This window comes from Aythya fuligula, chromosome 1 (genome assembly GCF_009819795.1).
Source record: "Aythya fuligula isolate bAytFul2 chromosome 1, bAytFul2.pri, whole genome shotgun sequence".
Lineage (NCBI taxonomy): Eukaryota > Metazoa > Chordata > Aves > Anseriformes > Anatidae > Aythya > Aythya fuligula.
The window spans coordinates 21,485,919-21,509,961 of NC_045559.1; the positions used below are offsets into that span (position 1 = coordinate 21,485,919).

General features: G+C 41.7%; 1 protein-coding gene across 1 annotated transcript in view; it reads right to left on the reverse strand.

Annotated features, from left to right (window-relative positions):
* The window catches only part of MAPK11 (mitogen-activated protein kinase 11), a 32,309-nt gene extending 12,206 nt beyond the window's left edge, over nucleotides 1-20,103 (reverse strand). The window contains exons 1-6 of the mRNA XM_032188534.1: nucleotides 19,940-20,103; nucleotides 6,503-6,632; nucleotides 5,505-5,563; nucleotides 4,206-4,317; nucleotides 1,737-1,766; nucleotides 1,557-1,604 (exon numbers count right to left, since the gene is read on the reverse strand). Coding sequence (XP_032044425.1) covers nucleotides 1,557-1,604; nucleotides 1,737-1,766; nucleotides 4,206-4,317; nucleotides 5,505-5,563; nucleotides 6,503-6,632; nucleotides 19,940-20,052 — 492 coding nt within the window. The 5' untranslated portion in view covers nucleotides 20,053-20,103. The remainder of the gene's footprint in view (nucleotides 1-1,556; nucleotides 1,605-1,736; nucleotides 1,767-4,205; nucleotides 4,318-5,504; nucleotides 5,564-6,502; nucleotides 6,633-19,939) is intronic.
* Between the last annotated feature and the right edge of the window lie 3,940 nt (nucleotides 20,104-24,043).

Sequence of the window (24,043 nt, forward strand, 5' to 3'; positions counted from 1 at the left end):
TCTCTTCAAATAGAAATATGAACTAAGATCAGCCACAACCTCCCATAATGAGATCCAGTTCTATTTATTAAGCTGCCGGCAAATCCTTTTCACGGGGAGCATGAAAATTTTAAAAGCATTATTCAAAATTCTGCTGTTATAATCCAATTTAAAGATATAAAAAGCTTAAGGAAAAATATTAAGGTATAAATAATAAATTAACATCTTTATTTTTAATAAACATTTAAGGCATTATCTTTCTTGAAAAAATGCAAGAGGTAAATAAGGCATGAATAAAGGCTTGAAACCTGAGTACTAATGCCTTTATTAAGTTTCAGCAATATTTCTCTTTAACAGCTGATGTGTTCTACCAAATGTGTATGCACACACACATTTTCCTTCTTTGTGACTCTATTTCCTTCTTGCTTGTACTTGGAAATATCCACTAGTTTGTTCTATTAGAAAATAATTTGGTATCAGAGGAAGTAAAGCTATAAATACAAACAAAGCAAAGAATGTTGTAAAAAATGCTAGGAAGAGATGTGCACAAATACAATAATAGGAAAAAAAAGATTAAAAGTCTCTTACAGTACAAAAGCACAGCACACATTTCAGAGGGGATTGATCAGAACCAGATGAACCATAAAATTTCACAGATGTGGAACATACATGCATGAAAACATTAAAGGATAATCATGACATTTGCTTAGCATCTGCAACTCTCACTAAACCAAGCAGGAACTCCAGTTTCTTACAACAGATTAGGATTAGCACATGAATCTAACTGCATTGCTTTCATTCAGTACTCTTCCTTTTTTTTTTTTTTTCCTGTTCTCATAATATTTGGAATCTTTTCTTAAATCCCTTGCAACTGGAATAAAGTGATTACATCAGAATCTCAGACAGAGAGAAAGATGTTTCTGGCTGTCACAGAAAAATGCTAAACTACTAATTTTTCAGTTTAAAGGCTTAGAAAGCTGGAAGACATCCCTTCTTTCTCTAGAGTCTCATGCTTATTATGTGATAGTGTATCATACAGATACAGAATGCTATGTATTTATATAGGCATATACATTGAGATAGTACTTGAGAAGTGTGGATTGTAGTATTTTGCTTATTTATTTATTTATTTTTTTTTTTACAGTGGTGATTCAAGCAGTAATACCGGTATCTTCTCATACCATTTCTATTTAATTTAGCTTGTGCATTCTGTAGATATAAAAATGAAAGCTGCTGCATGGCTTCATCTAAATATGGCAGATGTAGATATCATAGGTCAACATTTCAAGATGTACTCAATTAAGTACTGTCTCATGGGCCAAATGATTAGCCTATGTACTATCTGTGAAGAACTAGGGATGAACATTTTGCAAAGATACTTATGCTGATAATAAATTAACATTTGGAGGAAAACATGTTCATAGAAACATTTTTTTTTTTTTATGTCAGGGGAGCAGCATTAGCAAACACACAAAATTACTGGAATCAGAAGCAAAAATGGCAGCTAGTGTTTCCTCGGGAAATCGTCATATTGAAAGGTAACACAACATTCTTCATCACAACAGCATGATTCCTACCCTCAGCTCACAGTCTTCATTTACAGCCAGGTTACTGGGCTTCAGGTCCTGTACCAGAACAAAGACAGTTTGTCAGATACCATTTTAACCTTTCAAGATATATTCTATGTCTTGGTAACATGTTTGATGCATGGAGGGACACGCTTCATTCACGTTTATTATAGCAATGGATGAACTCACCCGGTGGATGATTCCAGCTGAGTGAATATACTGCAACACAAAAGGGAAAAAAAAGAAGGTAAGGTTTGAAGTCAGAGGTGAAGAAAGACTTAAGCCACTTGATTTATCTTTTTGCTACTGGGACTGATGGTTTTGTACACAGCAAAGATTTATGTCGCACTAAATTTTCAGGGCAAATGGAGATACGCCTAACTTCAAAACCTACTTGCTGTATCTTACCCAGAGATAGATATTTCAAAAAAGGTAGCCATGAACACTAGATTCTATTATAAATAATAACACCCTCGATAATTCTTTTGTCAAAAGTTTCTGACCTGTTTGAAATTTACTTCAGTCTTATCTAGGCATCCATTTTGATCAGCTGAGATCTCAGTGAAGTCAGGGGTCTACAGAGCAGTGGAGCTGACTCCTAGATTACATAAATCCATACATGAACACTGACTGCAGGTGCACCCCTGGACAGGTTAGTGGTTAGAAAAACCACCTAGGACACAGTGTTGCTTCAGATCCACTTCCAGCAGGGTCATGAAGCACAGTTTCAATGTTTAGCGTTTTTGCTATTTTACATAAAATATTAAAATTCAAGGACTGAGGAAATCTTACTTACTCTGTAATTGCCCATAGTTCAATTGTTAGGATCAACAGCCACTTTATCTGTATAATCTTACAAGGATCAGTAAGTGCTCTAAAACATTCTCTTCCATTCTCTAAAGAAGAATTTATCTTTTTCCTAGGAGCAGAGATTACCTGTAAAATGGGTATATCAACTGGAGAAAAACCCCAAGAAAACGAAATGGCATTCTTTTAATTCCAAACCTATGCACTGTTTATAAACAGGGTAGGGACACACTTAAATGCTGTTCACAATAGCTGTGAACAGCAGAGGAAACTAGAACACAGCTTGTAACAGAATTAGCTGTGTGTAGGTTCTGCTGAGACAACAGCTGCTGTAGGTAGCACCAAGCAGCCAGCTCAGCGGTCTGCCAAACTGCTCCATCCCAAGCTAATGCTCCTGATGCTCAGAAGGCTTCTGCCGGGCTCGAAACCTATATGGGTGCTGCTGGACCAGAGAGTCCAGAGCGTACTTGGATATAAGAATACAAGTTGTAATGACCCCAGCTTAGATGTAAACAAGGACTTATCTCTGATCAAATGTTCAGCCACTGAGATGTGAGACTTTCAATTCCAGTAGAGACAAACCACAATCAACCCCTCCCCTTGGAAACAAGCTAGTGCATTTCTGAAATTCAGAATTCACTTTGCAGCACAACTTTTCTTGCTTTTTAGCTCTGATGCAATGTACTCTTACATTCAAAACCGCATGCTGGATAATTAACTCTGGAATCCATCTTCCTAGTTAAGCTGTTAACTTAAGTAAATGTGACAAAGCAATTAAGGGCTCAGCTCTGCAATTCTTATTCACTAAAATCTGCACTTAAATTGACAGAACCCACGTGCATGAATAGCAATTACCCTCTCAAGCATCAGGTGACTTGCTCAAAACCACACAGTAACTACATCTCAGAGCCTTTTATCCCAGCTTGCTTTCAAACATGCAGTTAATTTTCCATGTCAAAAGTATCAAATATTATAAATTTAAGTACTAAAGCAGCAGAATTTTCTTTTCTTTTTGCATATACCTGGACAAGAACTCTCAATGTAGGTCTAAAAAATGTTTATCACCTAGTACTGGGAAGCATTTTTAAAATCTTCTCCTATTTATAGACACTTTTATGTTTAGTGTCTGGAAGATGGTAACATTTTAGTTCTTTAGAAAGACAATTTTGCTACCATTTCTTTGCCAATTGCCTATGTTACTGACTTGTATACATTTTAACAGCTATGATTATACATTTTAACAGCTATGATTATACATCTTAACAGCTATGATCAAAGGAAACAATGACTTTACAGGCAAAATAAATCCTATGTGATTGTGTGTAACATTGTACATTGCTAGGACAAACTATTACTTTCAAAAGTTTCCCAACAAACCCAGATAACTTGGCTATCTTTTCACTCATGATGATCTCTACAAAAATCACAGGTGTAGCTTTTCCAACTGTCTCATGTCTTTCATGAATGTGAACTACTTACCATATCATGCTTTATCAATTTCACATTCTTCAGAAAATTTTTCACTACTTTCTCTTGAAAGAGGAAATGTCTAAAACACACTGCTCACATGAGAGACCATAAGACAAGTGAACCTCCTTCAATAGTAGCCTAAATAGACACTGATCTACAGTTAATGTTTAAGGGAAATATTCACATGCATTGTGCATGTCAGCACTTGCAGGCTTGGGGTTTTATTTCTGGTAAGCAAAAAAAACAATTTCTGAAACAATTGCTGCTATCTGTGCGCTCTTAACACAAACAGAAGTGTTTTAAGCACTGTCACTGCAATGAACCAGTCATTACTACAACATTTTGGTTGCTGCCTCTAATACCCTTGTATTCAACCAGTACCTTAAGACCTCGAAGTAACTGATAAATGAGAAACTGTATGTGGTCATCTGTTAACTTCTGGCACTTCACAATGTTATTCAGGTCAGCACCCATTAAATTTGTCACAAGATACCTGCGAAAACAAAACAGACCCTATATAAGAAATCAAAAAAAAAAAAACAAAAACTCATTTAAGATTGGCAGAATGGAAATCCTTGTAAGAGCAGCACATCCAAAGAGTAACTACACACTCCCATGTAGATTCCTTTTCCATTTTCTACTCATACAGGGTTTATGTCCCACCAGTCAGCTATGAGCTCTAATAATGGCATCACAGCTATGAGATTTAATGTCAAGAAAAAGAAAAATCCTTATGGTACATTAAAAGTTTTTAACTGTGTTTTCTCCATGACATGTTACAGCAGTTCAGTGTAGCCTCATGTCTTGAGATTAATAGGAAGTCTCACCCAACACAAAAGTGTGAACTTGGGACATCAAACCTACAGCTTCTGTGAGGCACTGGAATATCTGATGATGGAAATTAACATAGGATTGGTTGAAATAACAGCATTTTGTATAACTTCTTTCCCCACCTTCATTGGAAGTTTTATTTTTTGAGAAATTTTGCAGAAATATTGATTCTGTTCCAAAAAAAGCATTGGGATAAAAGTATGCATCTACCATTCCCAGTTCTCATTTGTGAAGTTTTGCCCTCTAGACAAAGGAACTTTGGCCAATAATTTTAATGGATTAAAATAATAAAATAATAACAATAATACCACCATCACCAACAACAATTTTTATTTTTATTTTTAAGTTAGTTACTATTTTCTCTTCTAAGCTACTTACCTAGTTGCTTATCCCAGATGCAAACCAAGAGCAACTCAGTATAAATGGTCTGTTTGAGTAACACCGAAATACAACCAGCCCTAGGTTAGTCAGGAATCTAGCCTAAATTTACCTTGCTTTAGTTAGCCAACAGGATACTTTCCTGCATTCCTGAACAATCCCATGTAACTGAAAAAATAATCTACAGCTAACAGATAATTGAACTGAAGAAGTTCTAAGTTTACTGCTATTTATGCAAAACCAACCCATTTATGAGACAGCTATAATGTCATCATTTAAAAAAGTAAGAAAATGAGGCCTGCTCTCCTGCTTTTCCTTTTAGGGAAAAAATGTGAAAAGATTTACAATTAAAGTTCTTCACACAAAGCCAACTTTGGCTTCAAGTCTATTGGAAAAGTATGTTCTTCCTTTTTAAAACTAGAGAGGTACCTAGTTACTAACTAGTCAGAATTATTTTAAAATTTTACTTACACTTCATTAAAATTTTCTATTGATGTTGCAGGTGTAAAAACATCTAGCAATCCTATAACCTGAAAGACAAGAGAATTGACATTTTATTTTTATAAATACATAAAGTGATATATAATTAGTACTGACAGTGCTTAGAATTTTTGACAGGAAGCGTACAAATACACGACACATGTTCATCTTGCAAACAACAGGTGGTTTGTGCAGGTAGAGAGGCAGCTATTTCCATGGCTAATTAAAAGAATGTATTAATTACAAGAAGTAGAACAAGACTTTAGATGGTCAGAGATAAAGACAGGAAAGGTAATGTCTCACTACAAAAAAGTTGGTTTGTATACTCACTATACTTAATATTATGCACAATTTCACAGGTTATCTTGTTCTGTTGTTAATTAACATTTTAGCATCCCTTTTGCATGATACTTTTCTATCCACTGCATTTTATTCAGGCCTCCATTCATCAAGTTACTTTTAAGCAAGTGGATACTCTCATTGAAATAAACTGTCTCATAAACTTAGGCCTAAGTTCTGAATTGTTTGGGGCTTGATGTTCCACTATCTTTCATCTAGCTATTACACTGTCCCTAATTTCAATGAGAGTATCTGTCTTAATTTCTCAGTAGAATCCAAATTCAGCAAAAGCATGTTTGAGGTATTCTTCTTTTCCTGGACTCATGTTTCATTAGCATCCAACAGCAGTGAGCAGAACACTCTATTACTTCAGTTACAGAAGAGTAGGACCACTTGTTTCAGATTTTGTTAGCTGGATATTCAAGATCAAACTGGATCATTTTATAATAAAAAGGCAGCTTTTTACTGAAAGCCTCTACTTTACAGTCAGTGACTTTGCTACAGATGAGATAGCTAGGTCCAGGTATTCTGGGTAGCCAGAAAGAGAGCTGTATATATTTCCTAACAAGACTGTACCTAATTGAAATTCAGCCTATATTACAAACTTGTGTCATAAAAATCAGAAGGAAAAGCACTCACTCTTCACTTACGTTCTCATGCTTCATGTGCTTCAGCAACCTAAGCTCTCGGTAGGTCCTCCTTGCATGAATAAGTGATTGGAAAGGTCTTGAAAGCTTTTTTACTGCCACCTTCTGTCTTGTTTTGGTATCATAAGCTGAACTACAAGAAAAAAAAAGTCTATGTTGAAGGCATGTTCTATTTCAAAGCTCTCCATTAGTTCACTGTAGTTCTCTGGACAAATTTAAACTCTGCAGGGGATTCCTGCTCCTTCCTTTGCCCTCTTTTACCTTCTGCTCATGGACTGCAACTGGGGGAAGCTAGTCAGCAGTAACCATGAGCATTCAAAGACAGTTCCCATCACGTTTCCTCGGGAAATGCCAGTAACAAATGAACAACAGGTACATGCCTTGAACTGCAGCCCACAGATCCTGCTGACATAAAGCACGTGCTTAACTTCATACATATGGAGATGTCCCACGGAAGAGGACACTAAATACAGACGTAAGCATTTGCGGGAAAGGGAAACCCACTGGTGGTTTTTGTGCATTACAAGACATGACAAATACAACACGGCACAGATAAATACAGTCTGCAATGTAGCACAGGAATAGAAACAATCCCTTTATATTTTACTTCATGACACTAAACTGTATGATTACAAAAATATTCAGTTTGCTATTTTCTCTTCAGTTTGCTGCTTTCTCATATTACAGAAAGAATTGCTTTAAATTGTTATTCATTAAATTAAAATTTTGTTCAATTCTAATGCCTAGAAATTCTGTTTAAACTGTAGACAACACTATCTGCAATTGCTAGCAACAGCATTAGCAAGCACAGAACCCTCGCGTATTCATCTTCCAGAACATTTTTGAGTTACAAAACACTGAAAATTAAATAACATGAAAAAATGCACAGTACAGGATGACAATGGTCAATAGGCACACTAGATGCTAGTAGCTCCTCATGGTCAGTGTTTAAAACACTCCTGAGAATTGCAGTAAGATCACCTGTTAGAGACAAAAAGATCTGTCTTGCCTAGAGTGGCTCCCAAACTATTGCACCAAGCCTACAATCAGCTCCAAGGTGGTGGACTCCTACACGTATTTGGTCCACCAGAAAGTCATGAAGAGCCAAGTGCAGCAGAAACTCTTCATTTCCAGTCAGCTAGAGGACAAGGCAGTGTTTCTAACGAGAAGCAAAACCAGATACAAACAACACATGGGTAGCAAGAACAGTGACATCAAAAAGATGATCATGATCCAGCTATCTTAGACTTCACCGAATCTCTCAGAAGGCCAATGCAGAGCACAATCCAGCAGTGTTTTATTCAATAAAAACAGAGTAAGAGGAAGTAGATTTAATCAACAAGTTTCTTGCAGGCACCATGGAAGGAGTGAGTCACTCACGAGATAAATGAAATAGATAAGCAGGTTACTTAGCTAGTTTCTTGCAAGCATCTCAGAAGTGGATCTTCAGGGAAGTTTTAAAGGTGTAGAGAGTTGTGGCTTTGCAGAGCACCTCAGGAAGGGCTTTCCCTGAGCAGAAGAAAGAAAGCATAGGAAGTAGGAGAAGACCCGTATCACCCTGAGGAGAGGTGGAAGGGACGTGATAAGACACTTGTTCTGACAGAAGGGTAGGGACACAGTTATTCAGGATATGAGGACACTGTTACTCAAATGTGTGGAGGAGCTCAAGGAATGGATGGTGCAAGAAGAACTGACAATAAAGACATGATAAATACCACATGAGTGGCCACAAACACAATGTGAAGGTTGCAAATATCAATCTGAAGAAATAAAAGGGAAGCCAATGCTTCGCTGTTAGTATAACAAAGATGAGACAAAATTGTCATGAGTGTAATCCTGGTCAACGAAGCCAATGGAGAGCACCAGAGCCTCAGAAATACATGCTTGCTAGATCCATTCTAACTTCTTCCAGTAAAAAGGAAATGTTTATACAGATAAATAAATAAAATTGCCCAAAACAGCAATCTGTGCTTAACATCTCAACTATTCTGGCAGTTCACAAGCCTTCCCACTCACTGTTGTACCGGTTTGTGAAATACTGTGTACGTTATACAAGGCTAGGAGGAATTAGGCTTTAAATCCCATTATCATGATAAACATCCCTTTCCTCCCAATTCTAAGGTCAAACGTGGGTTTCAGCATTTTAAAAACTGCTGATCTTTAAGACAGATTGCTTTTTACCCTCCGTATGACTCAAGGCTGCAAAGCTTTCAGATGGTATAAACTATTTTCCACTTTCAGTAATTCTTATGACAGCAGCTTTTTAGACCCAGGATGGAAACACATGAGGACCAACAGCAACAAAAACACCCACAACATCAACAACAAAAACACAAAAGCAAACAGAAACTTGAATTTGACCTCCAATGGGAAATGATGAACCGCAGCTGAACAGGCCAGGAGCGGTCTTGGTTTAAACGCGTTCCCTCACAGGCAAGGAACTGTGGCGAGTGATAATCAGAGCTAATGCCTTCAAGCTTTTTCCTCATTTACCATCATCATAATTCAAGTTATTAACTCTGAAGCATTCAAAACAATAGATTTTGCTTTGTTAGGACTCTTTTATTTCTCAGATCCAAGGGCGGCTAGTGTCTGTGACCTCTGCTCGGAGGCAGCAGGCTGCTGCCTTCATTTCTTCCCATCTCTGAGTTTGGACTCAGTCTCTCCCTCTCCCTGTTCTACCATCACAGCTGTGATCTGAGTTGTCCCCTGAGTCCCTCATGACCCCCTGTGTGAGCTGTTAGGCAGCAGGACTAACTGTGTCCCTTTCTGTGCCATTTTCCTCAGAGCATTTGGCCTCCAGACCGGCTCCCCGGACAGCAGGCCTCTGGTGCTGGCCATGGCAGCTCTGAGGGCCCAGCTCTGCCTGGTGCCACCAGAAACCCTTCCTTTGGGGCCTGCGGCCAGCTGCTGATGAAAACGAGCCCAAACAGCTCCTTCAAACAAGCCAAAGGCATACTGTTATTAAAAAAAAAAAAAAAAAAAGAGTTGGAGACCCTCACCTTACAATGCACGGCACTCACATTCTTCCCATCTCTGCCTTCAAACTGAGGGCACTTCCCTGTCAGGCTTGGCCTTTGCAGCATCTCCCCAACAACTGCCAGAAACTCACAGCTCCTTTTCCTTTTGCAAGGCATTTTCTACTCTTGTGGGTCCTTGGGAGCTCCTTTGGCAAGCCAGCTGTGTAACAAATGCTTCCACCTGGCCACAAAGCGTCCTCCCAGCGGTTCACCTGCTGCTACCCGAGTTTCTCTCAGGTTACTTATCCTCGGGTGTCCGGCTGCTGATGGTTACATTATCTCATGTAGCTGGACGGCATAATACCACAGAGATAAACTTTGATACTTGCAAAGGGATACTGCCTCGACACTTCATTCATAGAAAACAGTGAAAGTGAGTTTTTAATTGCATATTGTCGGTATTTCTACCACTACCACAGAGCAGCACGCCCTCATGCCTCAGCAGTATGTGGGAACACCACGTTAGACAGAATTCCTATCGCAACACAAAAAGAAACACAATTCGAACTATATTTTATTTTACCAGGAACAGTTTTGTATCAATCTTAGCAATAGCCCTTTTAGACATGATTGCTCTTGACCTAGAACCCCAGGCAGTTACGCCAGGCATTTTTGCTGCCTGTCCTTTCCAAGATCAAGGATATAAACGAGCCGATGTTCTCCCTGCAGGGACGGCATCGTTTTGACAGATTGGAGACTTTTGCTTGATGTAATTTTCAATCAGTGCCTAAATTAGAGATACCTTTCCAGCGTTGTCAGCTCCTGCGTCTAACACTTCTGTTGACGTCCCACTAGATGAAAGAAGAATCTCTATTTATATGCACATTTCTCCTGTTCGTAGGCTTTCAGAGAAAAGTTTGAACAAACAAAGCTTACGCAGCCCAGAAACTCAGAAGGCAAAATGCCCAGGTTTCGTGCTAACCTCATGACTTTGGGCATGGGTTTTAGTAGTTGCTGTTTATAAATATTGACTGTACATACAGTCATTTCCTCAGTGTCCATGGTCAGTTTATCCCCTGTGGTTGTGGACCGGTAATACTGGACAAACCACTCGTGTGCTGCCCGGTCACATCCTCCAGGGCTTTAGGATTAGGAGCACACTATTCAGCTACAGCTATTTAGCCTTTAGATCAGATTTCTCTCAGCAGCTGGAGGGCTGCTTGTGGGAGCCCAACCTATCGAGCCATGCATGCAGCCAACTCATGTCCCACTTCGTAAACTCCAGTAGGCGATGCAGGAAAGACTGCTCATGGGATCAGCAGGTCCTGTCCCTGACCTCACTAATTTTGGGGCTCTGGGAGGGCTCATTAGCTGGGCACAATACTACACAAGACACCTGGAAAAGGCTCAGCTTGAATGAAGTGTTTGGTCCAGTAAGTTCTCTTCATTCCGGGAGTGAGCTCAGGTCTAGCTGATGCAAGACGAAGGCATGACCCAAGCTGATCACGTGTAGTGCTAGGATGGTGCCCCTGCAGGGAGCTCCCAGCTTCTAACAGCTGATTGTCCGTAACACCCCATCACCCCAGACAACCGTAAGTCTGCAGAGAGTGATTTTATGTTTGCGGGAGCACTGTATCTGTACAAATAACTATTCCAAGAGATTCTTATGCTAAGAGATTATTTTTGGATTAAGTAAAAAAAAAATGCAGAGAAGACTAACATTTCTGATTTATTTTATACAATTCAGTGTCCCAGCTCGGGAGGCTGTTACCCCTATGGCACCACAAGTTTGACAACTGGTTGGACACCCTACACAAAACTTGGAGGGAATACAATGCACGAGTGGATCCTTAAATTTGTTCCATGTGATGATGCTACTAGGTCTAGGATACATATGTTTGAGGCTATTGTTTTTACTTCTTTCACTGCAGCACAACACAGGAGTTTCTTTCCTTCACCAGTCAATCCAGGGGCCACACTCCTCCAGTAAGTGAAGACTCCCCATTGCATGTAAGTATAAGGGGAAAAAACAAAAGCAAATGGAATGTAATTCATGCTCAAAACACAGATTCGCATGAGCAGAGCTTTAATTTTGGTAAGAAAGAAGGTAACATCCAGAAAATGAAATGGAAGTACACAGAATATCTGCCACATATTTGGTACAGCCACAACCTTGAGCTCTTATCTAAGCTCCCTTTCACAAACTCTTCGACTCCTTTCATCACAGGAGACATAAACCTCCTTGTGGCCAAATGTCCCCTAGTAACATCCTGATTTCCTAAAAAAAAATGGGTAACAGCAGCAGAAGGGTGTATGTGAGCAAGCTCTGGGGGGAAGGAACAGAAGAGAGGTCAGCATGCAGAGCACATAAGCACTACCACAGACAGTCCTTACTGCACTGTGCATTGGGAAGTAAATTAGGAAAGGGACACACACAGGAATCCCGTCCTGGACATTTTCTATTGCCCAGTTCCTCACAACTGCAGTGAATGACAGCTCTTTTTACAGCTCACACAAATGTCACTTAATTAAAGTCGTCACATGAATAACAAGGCTTTTGGGTTTTGTTTGCAAGGTTTACTTTGTGATCTTTGTCTTCTGGGTCTTCTCCAGGATCTTGCTCATCTGTTTTTTTAAATAAAGCTCTTTTTTTTTTTTTTTTAATGGGTCTACCAATTATTATAGTATGGAGTATCTCCTCAGGTATATATAAATACCTGAATGGAAGGTACAACGGAGACAGAGCCAGGCTCTTTTCAGTGGTGCCCAGGGACAGGACCAGAGGCAATGGGCACAAACTGGCACACAGGAGGCTCCCTCTGACCACCAGGCAGCATTTCTGTGCTGTGTGGGTGGCTGAGCACTGGCACAGGCTGCCCAGGGAGGTGGTGGAGGCTCCTCCTTAGGGATGAAAAGCCGCCTGGATGTGGTGCTGGGCAGCTTGCTCTGGGTGGCCCTGCTTGAATGGGGGTTGGATCAGGGGACATCCAGAGGTCCCTGCCAACCTGTCAGTAGTCTTAAAAAAAGTACACACAGCATCTACCCAGCACCAGAAAATGTACCGTAACAGCTACTGGCAGTGCAGCAAGAGAACAGCAGAACAAGGCCACACAGTAAACTTAAGCTAAGCAGCAAAGTAAATCCAGTAACTGGTGTGTTCGTTTCTTCTTTATAAAGGTTTTGTTACTTCACACAACTTCAAACTGGTGATTTCCACCCCCAAGAGCCAGACTTGTGGTACAGAGTTTATATTTGTTAACGAAACCACACAAATCACAACACGTATGTGCATCGGAAGGAACCCACAGAGAAAAAGGAGACAGTAACAAGACAAAGGGTGGGAGGATGAGTAATGGGCACCTCTGAAACAACGCGCTGATCTCCCATTAGAGAAGAAAACCTTCCTTGATGGTGTCAGGTTATTGCATTGTAAAATTCTATCCTATCACTTGGATATTATTCTAACACACTGCGCTGAGCACTCCCATCAATTGTTTTGGCTTTAGTTCAATCACTGTCAATTATCTCAGATTAATTTACCACCAGATCTAAATATAAAAGCAGGAAATATCTATTATAGATGCGACACAATTGTTCATTAACCAACACAAAAACAAGTGCATACTCTTAGGCAGGCATTGCAATGGTACTAAAAAATAATTGCTCTCCATTTGTTTACAGGCATTGCCAATCTTTTTTTAATGTTATAACACAGTAATAATGATGCTGTATCAGCCCCCGAATCTATGAGCTCTTTTTCATCTTCTGGTCTGTCTCTTGTGTCTCCACAGTGACTTAAATATTCAAATAACTTTAGAGGAGTGCAGTCACACTTTTCTAGGTGAAGTTATCGCCAGTAGAGCTTATAGCAGTGGGAGTGATGCATATAAAATTACCGTTGCGAGAAAAACATACAAAAGGTTGGGGTCAGAAGCTGTCAGCCTCCTCAGCACATGTAGCCAACTCACGGATACTAAAATAATCGTGTATTTTAGATAGCCTGTAAGCCCAGTGCCGGTATTTAAGCAAGAAAATCAGTCAACTGCCACAAAGCCAGATTAATGCTAATGACGACTGTATTCTGTTCGGCATTTCATTAGGGAAGGCTGCCACGTAGTTACAAATTACGGGCTCAGAACCTACAGCTAGAGATGTTAGCAGGTAATGTGGATATAAGGTTTAATATGAGAAACATTAATGCTTTCAAATATATTACATAAATCTAAACAGACTAAATCTGACTTGCATTCTTGTCCTTCTTTCTCCTATTCCTCCCCCACTTCTCCTTCGCATTTCCTGTTTTCTCTCCCTACGCTGGCCAAAATATTAAACGTTAGCACTTTGTTCTCAGGTCACGTAGGGGCTTTGCAGCGCCCTGCCTCCCCCGAGCCTATACCCAGAAGTAGGACACGGGCTTTTAGGTACCGACTAGCTCAGGGCTCTGAAACTGCAAACAGCTCTTCGGGAAGCTTTGTGGAAGCAACCAGGCTCTGAGACTCTGGAAAGGGCTTGTGCACCCTGGGCAACTGCAGCCACCATCAGCTGTGATGGCTGGAGGGGAAAGCAGTAAGACATGCTGCTGCTATACCATGCGGCCAGGAAGGTGCACGTTACAACAAGTTATGCTGAAGTAGAGACGGGAGAGACCCTCCTCAGAGAATTTTTTATTTTATTATGACCACACAGAAGGCTGTAATTCCCTATTTCTTGCTTTCTGCCACAACTGGCATGTCTTGTGGCCCTCATCAATTTTCCATCTCATGCCTCCCCGCCCTCTCAAGAAGGTCTCACTAATTTCTCCCGAATTAAAACCAGCAAAACACAAAGTGATCTTCCCCACTTCTTGAGCTTGTGTTTTTTTCACCCTCCCTGCAGCTCCTTCCACCACACTCCTCACACACATATGGGTGTTTCTCATCTGCTCTCCAAGTACTCCGTGGGCTTAGTGACGGTGCCCTACCAACAGATCTCAGCCCCGGTTATTCTCAGCCCTCCTTATCCTTCCCCACAAACGCTTCCTTTCTGATTCAATATCTTTCACTAAAAGCTCTCTTAGACACTTTTTAAACACAAACCTCGATTCCACTGATTACCACCCCTCTTCCCTTTCCTTTCCAAAGTCAGTTGCTACGCTGTTTTAACAACTGGAAAACACGCAGAGTAAAACGGGATGGGAGGAGTCCCCTGCGGGCTGCGCTCCATCCCGGTGCTCCAGCAAAGCCACCTTCACCCGGCTCTCCAGTGCTGTCTCCATGGCCAATGCTCAGAAATGCTCTCCTGTCTTTTTTCTTCCTTCCTTCCTTTCTTCCTTCCTTCCTTCCCTTCTTCCTTTCTTTCATGAAACTTCTTGAATTCTTGACATCCCTTGGTTTTGTAGCTGCAAACCCCACAGTGTCTTCATTCCCAACAGCTATTTCGTCATCTTCCTCTGACAGTCTTTCATACTCTGCAACATTTTTTTTGCTTAACTTCTCTTCATCCATTCATTCTAGCAATGCTGTTGCAAAGATCCTTCCCCTAACCTGTAACATCGACCATGTCACTCTTTTTATTTATTCCCCGCTTATTTATTGAGCCCACTGAAGTCAACTGGCTCTACACGTGCCTGGGATCCTGCCTTTAGCTTGTAAAGATCTACACGGTCTTCCAGCTGTATTTACATGCAGGAGCTGTGTGTTATCACCACTCCAAAAGCTTATCTTAGCATGTACTATTTAAACAAGCCTGGAATGTTGCAGTGACACACATCGTAATTCCAGTAAGGTGATCTTAGAGTTGAAATCTTACACTTAGTATCCCTAAGGTGAAGTAAAAGGTCCCTTTAAAAATGTTATCATATGAAAGTCACCAAGTGCAATCTTGGATGGGGGAATTTTTTGCTTTGTTAGTCAAAGACAATTTATATCAATTTATATCAGGTTTTTAAAAAACTCACACACTACTCAGTTGGCTCAGCATCAAGGACAACCTTGGTAATCTCCCGTCCCAGTCTTGCACACTACTGCCCTACATACATCACGAGTGACAATCCAGCCAGAAACCACAGCACTGTGTGGATGGGGGAAAGAAAGGGCTGAACTTCAGGATTGAAGTCTTCTGCTTTTATTTTTCCACTCGCACTTCCTCAAAGCAAAATAGAAGCCTAAGCCACCTCCCATTTTTTACACAAGATAAGCCAGGACAAAAACTGAATGGCCCTTAAGCACGCTCTTACGGTTAGCGGGATGAAGGGACCGGCCCGTGTAAGTGCTACACTGTGCAAATGGCTTAGGGCAGGCTCTGCCTACCCGCTTCCCGAACTGAGGCCTGTGTCATTACCCTCTGACTTAGCAGGCTGCTTTTTAAAATGTATTATGCAACCTGAGTTTGTGCTAGGCATTGCACAGGCTTAAAAGTAAAGGAGAGTGACTGCCCGAGGAAAGGCAAGAGGTACGGAAAAATCAGCACAGAGAAAGCACAACTGATACCTTCTGAGGAAACAGCACATAAGTTTCTGCTCGGGAAGAAGTCCTTGACTCACTTCTGTTAATCTTGCAAGGTCTTTTCTTTCCAGGGAAGGCAGGAAACAGAGCTTTCAATATGCTAATGGGAAATCACCCGTTGGAGAGATCAGAGAGAGCGTGCTGCAGAAGGCTGTCTGTACCTCCCAGGCAAAGGTAGGATTAAGTAGGTTGGAAGACAGTTTACAAAAGCTGGCATGAAAAGAAGCGTACAGGCTTTAAAAAAACACAACAGCAAAGCAAAGAGCTATCCATGTTACATCATTTGGGGTATAATAAAAAGCTTTACAATAGAAGAGATGAAGGAGCTGTTTGTTTCTCAGACAGGTGGCAACACCAAGTCCCAGAGGGAAAGGTGGACAGGTGCCAGAGAACATGGGATCCAGTAAGGAGACACAGCTGAGAGGCAACGATGCTGCAGGCTGGGGATCTTGCTTATGAGCAGTACCACCAGAGCAGTCGATAAGACTTGAACACAATCAGAAATATTACTTAAAAGATGGAGTCACGAGAGACAAGAGTTTAAGATACAGCTTGACCTCCGTCTCTTTTCTCTAGAACTGCAACAAAATGACTGTAGATGAAAATTACCTTCTGAAAGTTTGAATGTTTTCCATCTAAATGGCTATCAGCTTAAATGCTGCACATAAACCCAAAAACCTTTTAAAAACTCACAATTAGCAGGGATAGGGTATGGTCTATAAAAGTCAACCAGATCTCTGATTTCAGTGAGAGAGAAATCCAACTCTGAGGGTGGACATTGTGCAAGGAAACTTTAAGAATTTAACAGCCTGGGTTCAAGGAAGAGTCATTTTCAAATATATATACATAAATCTACCTGGTAAACAAAGTGATAGCACAAAAAGAAGATGACTCCAAAAGAAACAGTTGTGCAGGTAGATTTGATACACGCCAAAATACAAACAACTTCTGAAAAAAGAAAAATTGACAAAAATGTACTGTTGAAGACTGCATTGGTCACTTTAAATGTCATTAAACGACCACACACATCCCATGCATTCACAGGGCTTTAATTCTTCCCTTAAATTAAAAACATAATTAGATCTGAGAGCAGCCAATGGGAAGACATCCACCAGCTACGATACACGAATAATGCAAAGGGTACTGCAGGAGTGCAGAACTCGAGGGAAAGAGCTCACAGTTCTCTTGCTGGTTCACGTGGATGCTGAAGTGCAACCCCCTTCAGCAGCGCGGCTGTGATCTTTCCAGGATTTCCAAGAAGGACTTTTCTGTATGATGTGGCTTTAGAAGTGAGAAAAGCAGTAAAGCTCCTGGTACCAAGGCAGATATTTTATACATATCTGCATCTAAATAAAAAAGAAGAAAAGCATACTGGGAAGCACTGTGCTTGATATCAACATTGGCATTTTGAAACCAATTCACTTTTGGAGAGGTATGTAAAAATCAATCTGAATGCAAACTGTATGAGACTTACGAAACATCAATAAATTGGGCCAAAATGTGGCCTCCTGACACAAACTCTTCTATAGATTCTGAGCTGCAAACAAAGAAAAGGGCAATCAGAAGTTAACGTAAATGCAAATATTTGCCTTATACTTCTTATTACTAAGTATCACTTGAGTTGCACAAGTGTATCCGATGTTGCTGACAATTTACTGTAAAAAAGGAAAGGGTAAGACTACAGAAGAGGTTCCCTGAGGTAAAAAAAAAAAAAAAAAAAAAAAAAAAAAAAAAAAAAAAAAAAAAAAGATTTGTTACAACAACTTTGTTCCTGTTTTAAAGCCAGTGTTTGGAGCTCAGGACTTTGGCTTCTAGTCAGCAGAGCACTTAAGAATTTGTTTAATTCCAGTGGTTTCTGTAAGACTTAAACATGTTTTTAGACATTTTACTGAATAGGAGTACAATTATTCACAAAAGCAATATAGAATATTACTCAAGGGAACAATTGTGTCTCGTGGGTCTCCTGAGTAAAGCATGTGCCTATAGAGGGAAAAAAATCAATTTCAATAGAGACTAAAAATAGATGGCTTTTCTGAGACGTGAACCTTTTCCTCACATTCACGATCTGTTTGGGTTTATAGTTCATCGATGTTAACAAGGCTATTAATGTAGAGCAATATTTTATTACTCTATTTAGTTCCTAAACATATATTTTAGAATAAAGCTTTCCTATAGCATCTTCCAGGCTTCATTTTACATGCCAGTTCTAGGCTTCTCCATTGACAAAATACTGGGATTTGTTTCACAGACAGCAAAGAAGGAGGTACAATAAATTAACACTAACAGTGTTTAAAACAAAACAAAACACAAAAACAACAACAAAACGCCAGCTGTGCTGCAAGTGAACCACCACATGTTTTCATTTCCTTCACAATTTCTCAAAAGTCCTGACATCTCATTACAAAATTCAGCAGAGTAGGTCTTCCCCTTAAGACTAGGGAAGTGTAAACAGGAAAAATAATCAGAAATGCAGGTTTCGTTGGAATATGACAGCAGTTTTTTCTCATACTATATAACCAGCTCCTTCTTTGTAAAATCACAGAGAAAGAAAACTAAGACTTTGTCTTCTAAATAAACTATGTCCTTGTGAAACTATTCACAACAATCAGATAGACACAGGACTCTACCCTTAACTACAGTGAGAGGTATCAATATTTACACAGTGTTTGCCTAGATTTCCCTGGTGCAAACACAGAACTAGAATAATAAAGAAGAGAAGAATTAAAAGATAATCCTCACTAGTCCTGAGTGTTTATGTTGGTTGGCGGAGGGCTTTTAAATACATATTCCTATTTTACGTGTAACTGAGGCACTTCACGGAGCTAGAGAAGGAAGCAGTAAACAAGAAACTCCACAAATGTTCTCTGGTATCTGGCTGTGAAGAGGAAAAAGTGAGTGAGACTACTCACAAGTTTAGTCAACGGCAAACAGTTAAGTTCTAAAGAAACCTTTTTTGTACAGTACGTTTGCTTAAAGGCCCGCTATAGATTGTTTTTACATACTTCGACTTAGCTTATAAAAGTTTCTTTTACAGAAACTCCTTAAACATTACTTTTATTTCCAAACATTGATTCAAAACTTTTACAAGCAAAGCGTGCATCACCCATGAAAGCGAGAGCCTGATCTGCGCCGGGAGCTCCCCAGACTGCAAACTCGCTATAGGAATTCAGTAAAAAAACGGAAACGGCTGTATGATAAGGAGATGTGATAAACCCTTATGCAACAATAAGACTCCAAAGTCCTTGGGGCCTCCTTCTGTCCTAATTTGCAGCTCCCCAGCAAAACCCCTCTGTCCCCCAGCGGTCTGCAGCCCGCCTCGCCTGAGGGGGGTCCCCAAGGGGGGATGAGCCACCCCGCTTGTTCCTGAGGGGAAAACTCGTCCCGATTCTTTGTTCAGTGCTGCTGCCATCGCCTCGTTTGCCAGGAAAAGCGGAGCTCTGGGACACACGTGCAGATGTAGGGCGTGTGGGGCGAGCAGCGGGGCTGAGGGGGCCGGCAACAGGCAGCCCTACAGCCCGCCCCCGAACCCTACAAGCGGGCACCGCGGCCGTGTGAGGGGACAAGTGCCGGGATCCCACGGGGGGCACCATGACTGTGCAACATTTTCAGCTGCTGGGGCAGCTCCCCCCCAGCCCAGCGGGCCGCCAGGGGGGCCCCCAACTTTTCCCTGCGGAAGGCTGAGGGGCTGCCCGGTTGCCCGGGTTACGGCGAGGCAGGGCCGGCGGCCCCGCGCTGCCGTGAGGGACGCAGGGCGGGCGGGCGGCGTGCTGAAGGGAGAGCGCCCGCCGCCGCTCCCCGCTGCCACCGGGGACCCCCCCCCTCTCCCCGGCTCCCAGCCCCGCTCCCCACCCCGGGCGAGCCGCCCCGAGCCCCTCTCGGCTGCTCGCAGGTCGGCGGCCAGGCCCGGCATTGTGTGCCCGGCGCCGGGCGGGCGGAGCGGGGCCCCCCCGGGCAGCACCTGCCGGCTGCCGGCTCCTCTCCCGCCGGCCCGCACCTACCACACGGAGCCGTAGGCGCCGGAGCCCACCGGGGTGAGGTTCTGGTAGCGCTGCGGCACCTCCCACACCGTCTTGTTGAGCTCCTGCCGGTAGAAGCCGCCGCGCTCGGACATTTTGGCCGGAGCCGCCGCCGGCAGCGGCAGCAGCAGCAGCGGCAGCAGCGGCAGCCGCCCCTCAGCCGGGGCGGGGAGCGAGGCGGGACCGGGAGGGGAAGGGGAGGGGAAGGCGGAGGGCCAGCGGTGGCGGAGCCGCCAGCACACCTCTCGGCCACCCCCTCGCCCCGCGGAGCATCGCTAGGGTTGGAAAAGCCCCCCGAGATCAGCTGGGCCAGCCGTCACCCTGACACCAGTGTCACCGCTGAACCACGTCCCCAAGCACCAGGTCCAACCTCGCCTTGAACACCCCCAGGGCCAGTGACCCCACCACCTCCCTGGGCAACCTGTCCCAGTGCCTGACTGCTCTTTCTGAGAGGAAATGTCTCCTCATGTCCAACCTGAACCTCCCCGGCACAACTTGAGGCCATTCCCTCTAGTCCTACCGCTAGTTACCTGTGAGAAGAGGCCGACCCCAGCTCCCCACACCTTCCTTTCAGGTACCTGTAGAGAGCAATAGGGTCTGCCCTGAGCCTTCTCCTGACTAAACAACCCCAATTCCCTCAGTCTCTCCTCACAGGACTTGTGTTCCAGGCCCTTCACCAAAGTCTCAAGCCCTCAAGATAAAGATGGGAAAAATCTTGAAAATGTCACACCATCTAAATTAAAATGTTCTCCTATTTGTTTATTTGTTGGTGGTTCTTTTGTTGTTGTTTGTTTTCAAAATACACCAATCCAGTATCTCAGTGACTTGTGGAATCAGCAGTGCTACCACTATATTTGCCTGTGGGATCAGCAGCGTTACCCCTGTATTTGCCTGTGTATAATTTCCTTTCGTAACTTCTTACACTCCCTTGAGCACCTCTAAATAACTTGTATGTGGCCTGCTTGCATAGATTCCCTGTATGGAGATTATTCTGCATCTGCCTTTGAAGCAGCAGGGAACGTAGATCCTGTCTTTTCAAAAGCTTCATATAAGGCCACTTATGCTTCTATACCAAAAATTGCAGTTCATTTCGACAAAGGAGTGCTCAGCCTTATGGTAGGACATCACTGTGAGTATACAGAACATGTACACTTGAATAATTCCAAGCATAATGAGCCAGAAGGCAAGTTTTATGGATGCTCCAAGCACTGTATAGTTCAAGTTCAGCTCTGAAATCCCAGACCTTGTTGCATGGCAGGACTGCCATACCAGGACTACCTGAATGAAGAGCACTATCAACTTTAGCATTTGCTCATTGCATTTCAGGTTAAAAAAAAAACACATGAACGACATGAGTACAGTCATTTGGAACCATCCACACAAGGAGAACTAAGTAATCCTAAAGCCACAACCTAATTTTTTGTTTCTACCCTGCTCTAGTGCAACAAACACCTCTGATCCTCTAGAACCTGCTCCTTGGTCACAATTCAATTTCTGTGCTGTTAATTTCTGGGCATAGTACACGAAGTAAGTGGCAAGTGTGAAAAATCTAATAACTCGTTTATGTATCTTGTTTTTCCCAGAACTACCATATTGAATTTTAAAGTTAGAATATCACTACAGTCACTCTATACGAAGCCAAGACGAAGTATTTCCTCCCTACCCTCCTAAAGTAAGATGGCCAAAATGTTTTACAGTGCCAAAAATGAAGCAAATAATCCTACCTGCTGATTTACTGTACTTAGCCTCTTGCAGTGTTTTAGCCTCTGACCTTCACGCACACGCCAAGTGTTAGATTGTTTCTTGCTAACTGCAGCAATGATTTTTGGAAGTTAAATCTATCCGTATCTGCCCAAGCTTCTAATCATGCAGTTCCCACAGGAGTTAATTTTTTGTCATTGATATTTACCGTCTCTCTCAATTTCCTGTCTTCTGTGAGCTTCTGTCAGATATTTGTGTTGCAATCATTACTGTGAGACTGTTTTTGATTACTGTGTTTTATTGGATACTATGTATACAATGTTCTTCTCCATGTAATGAGGGAGATATTAAAAAGCATGCTTACAAAATGAATCCCCGTTATACCCCAGTAACCACCTGTTTACCCTCCTGCATTAATTATACTGACATTTCTGTTCAGTAGGTTTAGTTTCTTTTAACTAAGATTTTGTGAAAGATCATGAGCTAAAATCCTTATATGATTAGTCTGAAGGGAATAAAATTAAGCCGCAGAAACCCAGGGACTGCGGAGGACAACACATTAGAGTTGTTTCAGGGCTAGATAGGTTACATGTCTCCCAACACCTCCTGTAAAGCAAGCCCTATCCAGCTGCTCCTCCTTTTCTGCTGTGGGAGGAACAGCTCCTCCATCCTTGCTGACTCAGCTAAGGCGGCAGGATGAAAAGCAAGAAGCTGCTTTCTCAGTGAGCCATCTTCTTTTCTGCTAGATCCTGTTTTACAGGCTGGCCAGTTGTTTACATGTACAACAGAGAGAAGAGTGTGAGCACACTCTGAAGAGGTGTGAAGGAATAAGGAAGTAATAAGGTCACGGCTTCCTCTGTATATACTTGCCTTCTTAGGAACTTTCATTTCCAGTACATGAAAGAAGGCCACATTAAGCTGCACCTAAAGCCACTTCAGGGCTGACCATGGGCCAGGGGAAGCCATAAAACTGATAGTGGACACTATGTTGGTAAGTGCCCCTTCCTGCCTGCACTGCCTGAAGCATAACTCTTCATTGATGCTAATAATAAAACATGGAAACTCAAAGGAAGAGAAAGCCACCTAAATACCAAAACCATATCATTTTCTGGTTGGAAACAGATTCATGGTATTGTAAAACCAGGACTGATTTAAAACAGGCTGTGGAAAACATCGGATGTCAGTACAACAGAGTTCTGACTCTTCTCAATGTAATTGTTGTAAACTGGGGGATGCTTTAACCAAAGATTTACAAAATATCAGTGAAGTTTTAGGATGAACCACCTTGGTTCTGCTGCTAGATCTGCTACAGAGATAATTGTGAACTGGAGATGCCCATGAATAGATTTCACCATAACCACCTCAGATGAATAACAGGAAAAGAAAACTGAGAATACCATGAAGATGTTTTCTATCCTGCTGTCTTTTGAAGATGTTGTAAGGAATATTTGACATGTTTATAAAAGAAAAATTGATCTTGGCATGTTATATACATTATTGAGAACAATAAAACATTGTGGTAATTAGCTATAGTGCTGGTTTTATTTTCAGGTTATTGTGAATTTCTGAGACCATGTCTATGAATATGTAATTATTACATAGGAAAGCTGTCACTGTTTGTAACGACTTAAAAGACGAAGTACAGGCAACAGGAAAGGCTTAATGGAGCCCTCAGTAAATAGCAAGTCAATCATTAGCTGGTCTTAATACATCAGTTTGCATGAGACTGCTTTGCAGGAGACTGTATATCTTTGTTACTGAGTTACAGGACGCTTGTTGCATTTGCCTGCAAGGTGGTGTCATTCTTATTTCTGCTATTAACACCAGTTTGACCTGCCCTTTGCCACCAAATACCCATTTGGTAACCTTATGCACTACCCAAGCTGATTCAGATAAACTGCTCCCATTCGAGACTACTATGTCACGTTACATCTTAGATATTTAAACTGGAGAAACTGATGTTGCTGGAACAGTAAGGGCCTCACTTTGGAGAAAGCCATTGACATTTAGCTACTCCTTTTGGACCTCAAGTTTGGTCAAAAAAATCCACATCTCCAATGAGAAAATATGAAACCCACCGAGGAAATCTGTTATTGGCTGAAGATTTTAAAAATTCAGATTATATCAGAATAATTACATGTCAAGAACAAGTTTTTATTATTTCTGAGAAGATGGACTCTTATTTAGAGCTCAGTGTTGGGGCTTTGTTTCTTTCTGTCTCCCACACTTTCTGTGCTGAATTGGGTTGGTTGCTTGATATCCCTCTGCCACCTTCCCACACTTTAAAACTGAGACTAGGATTGTTTCTCTATTTTAAAGATAAATATATATAATATTGATATTACTTCAGACAGCAATAGCACTCATACTATCTATGATTATTAT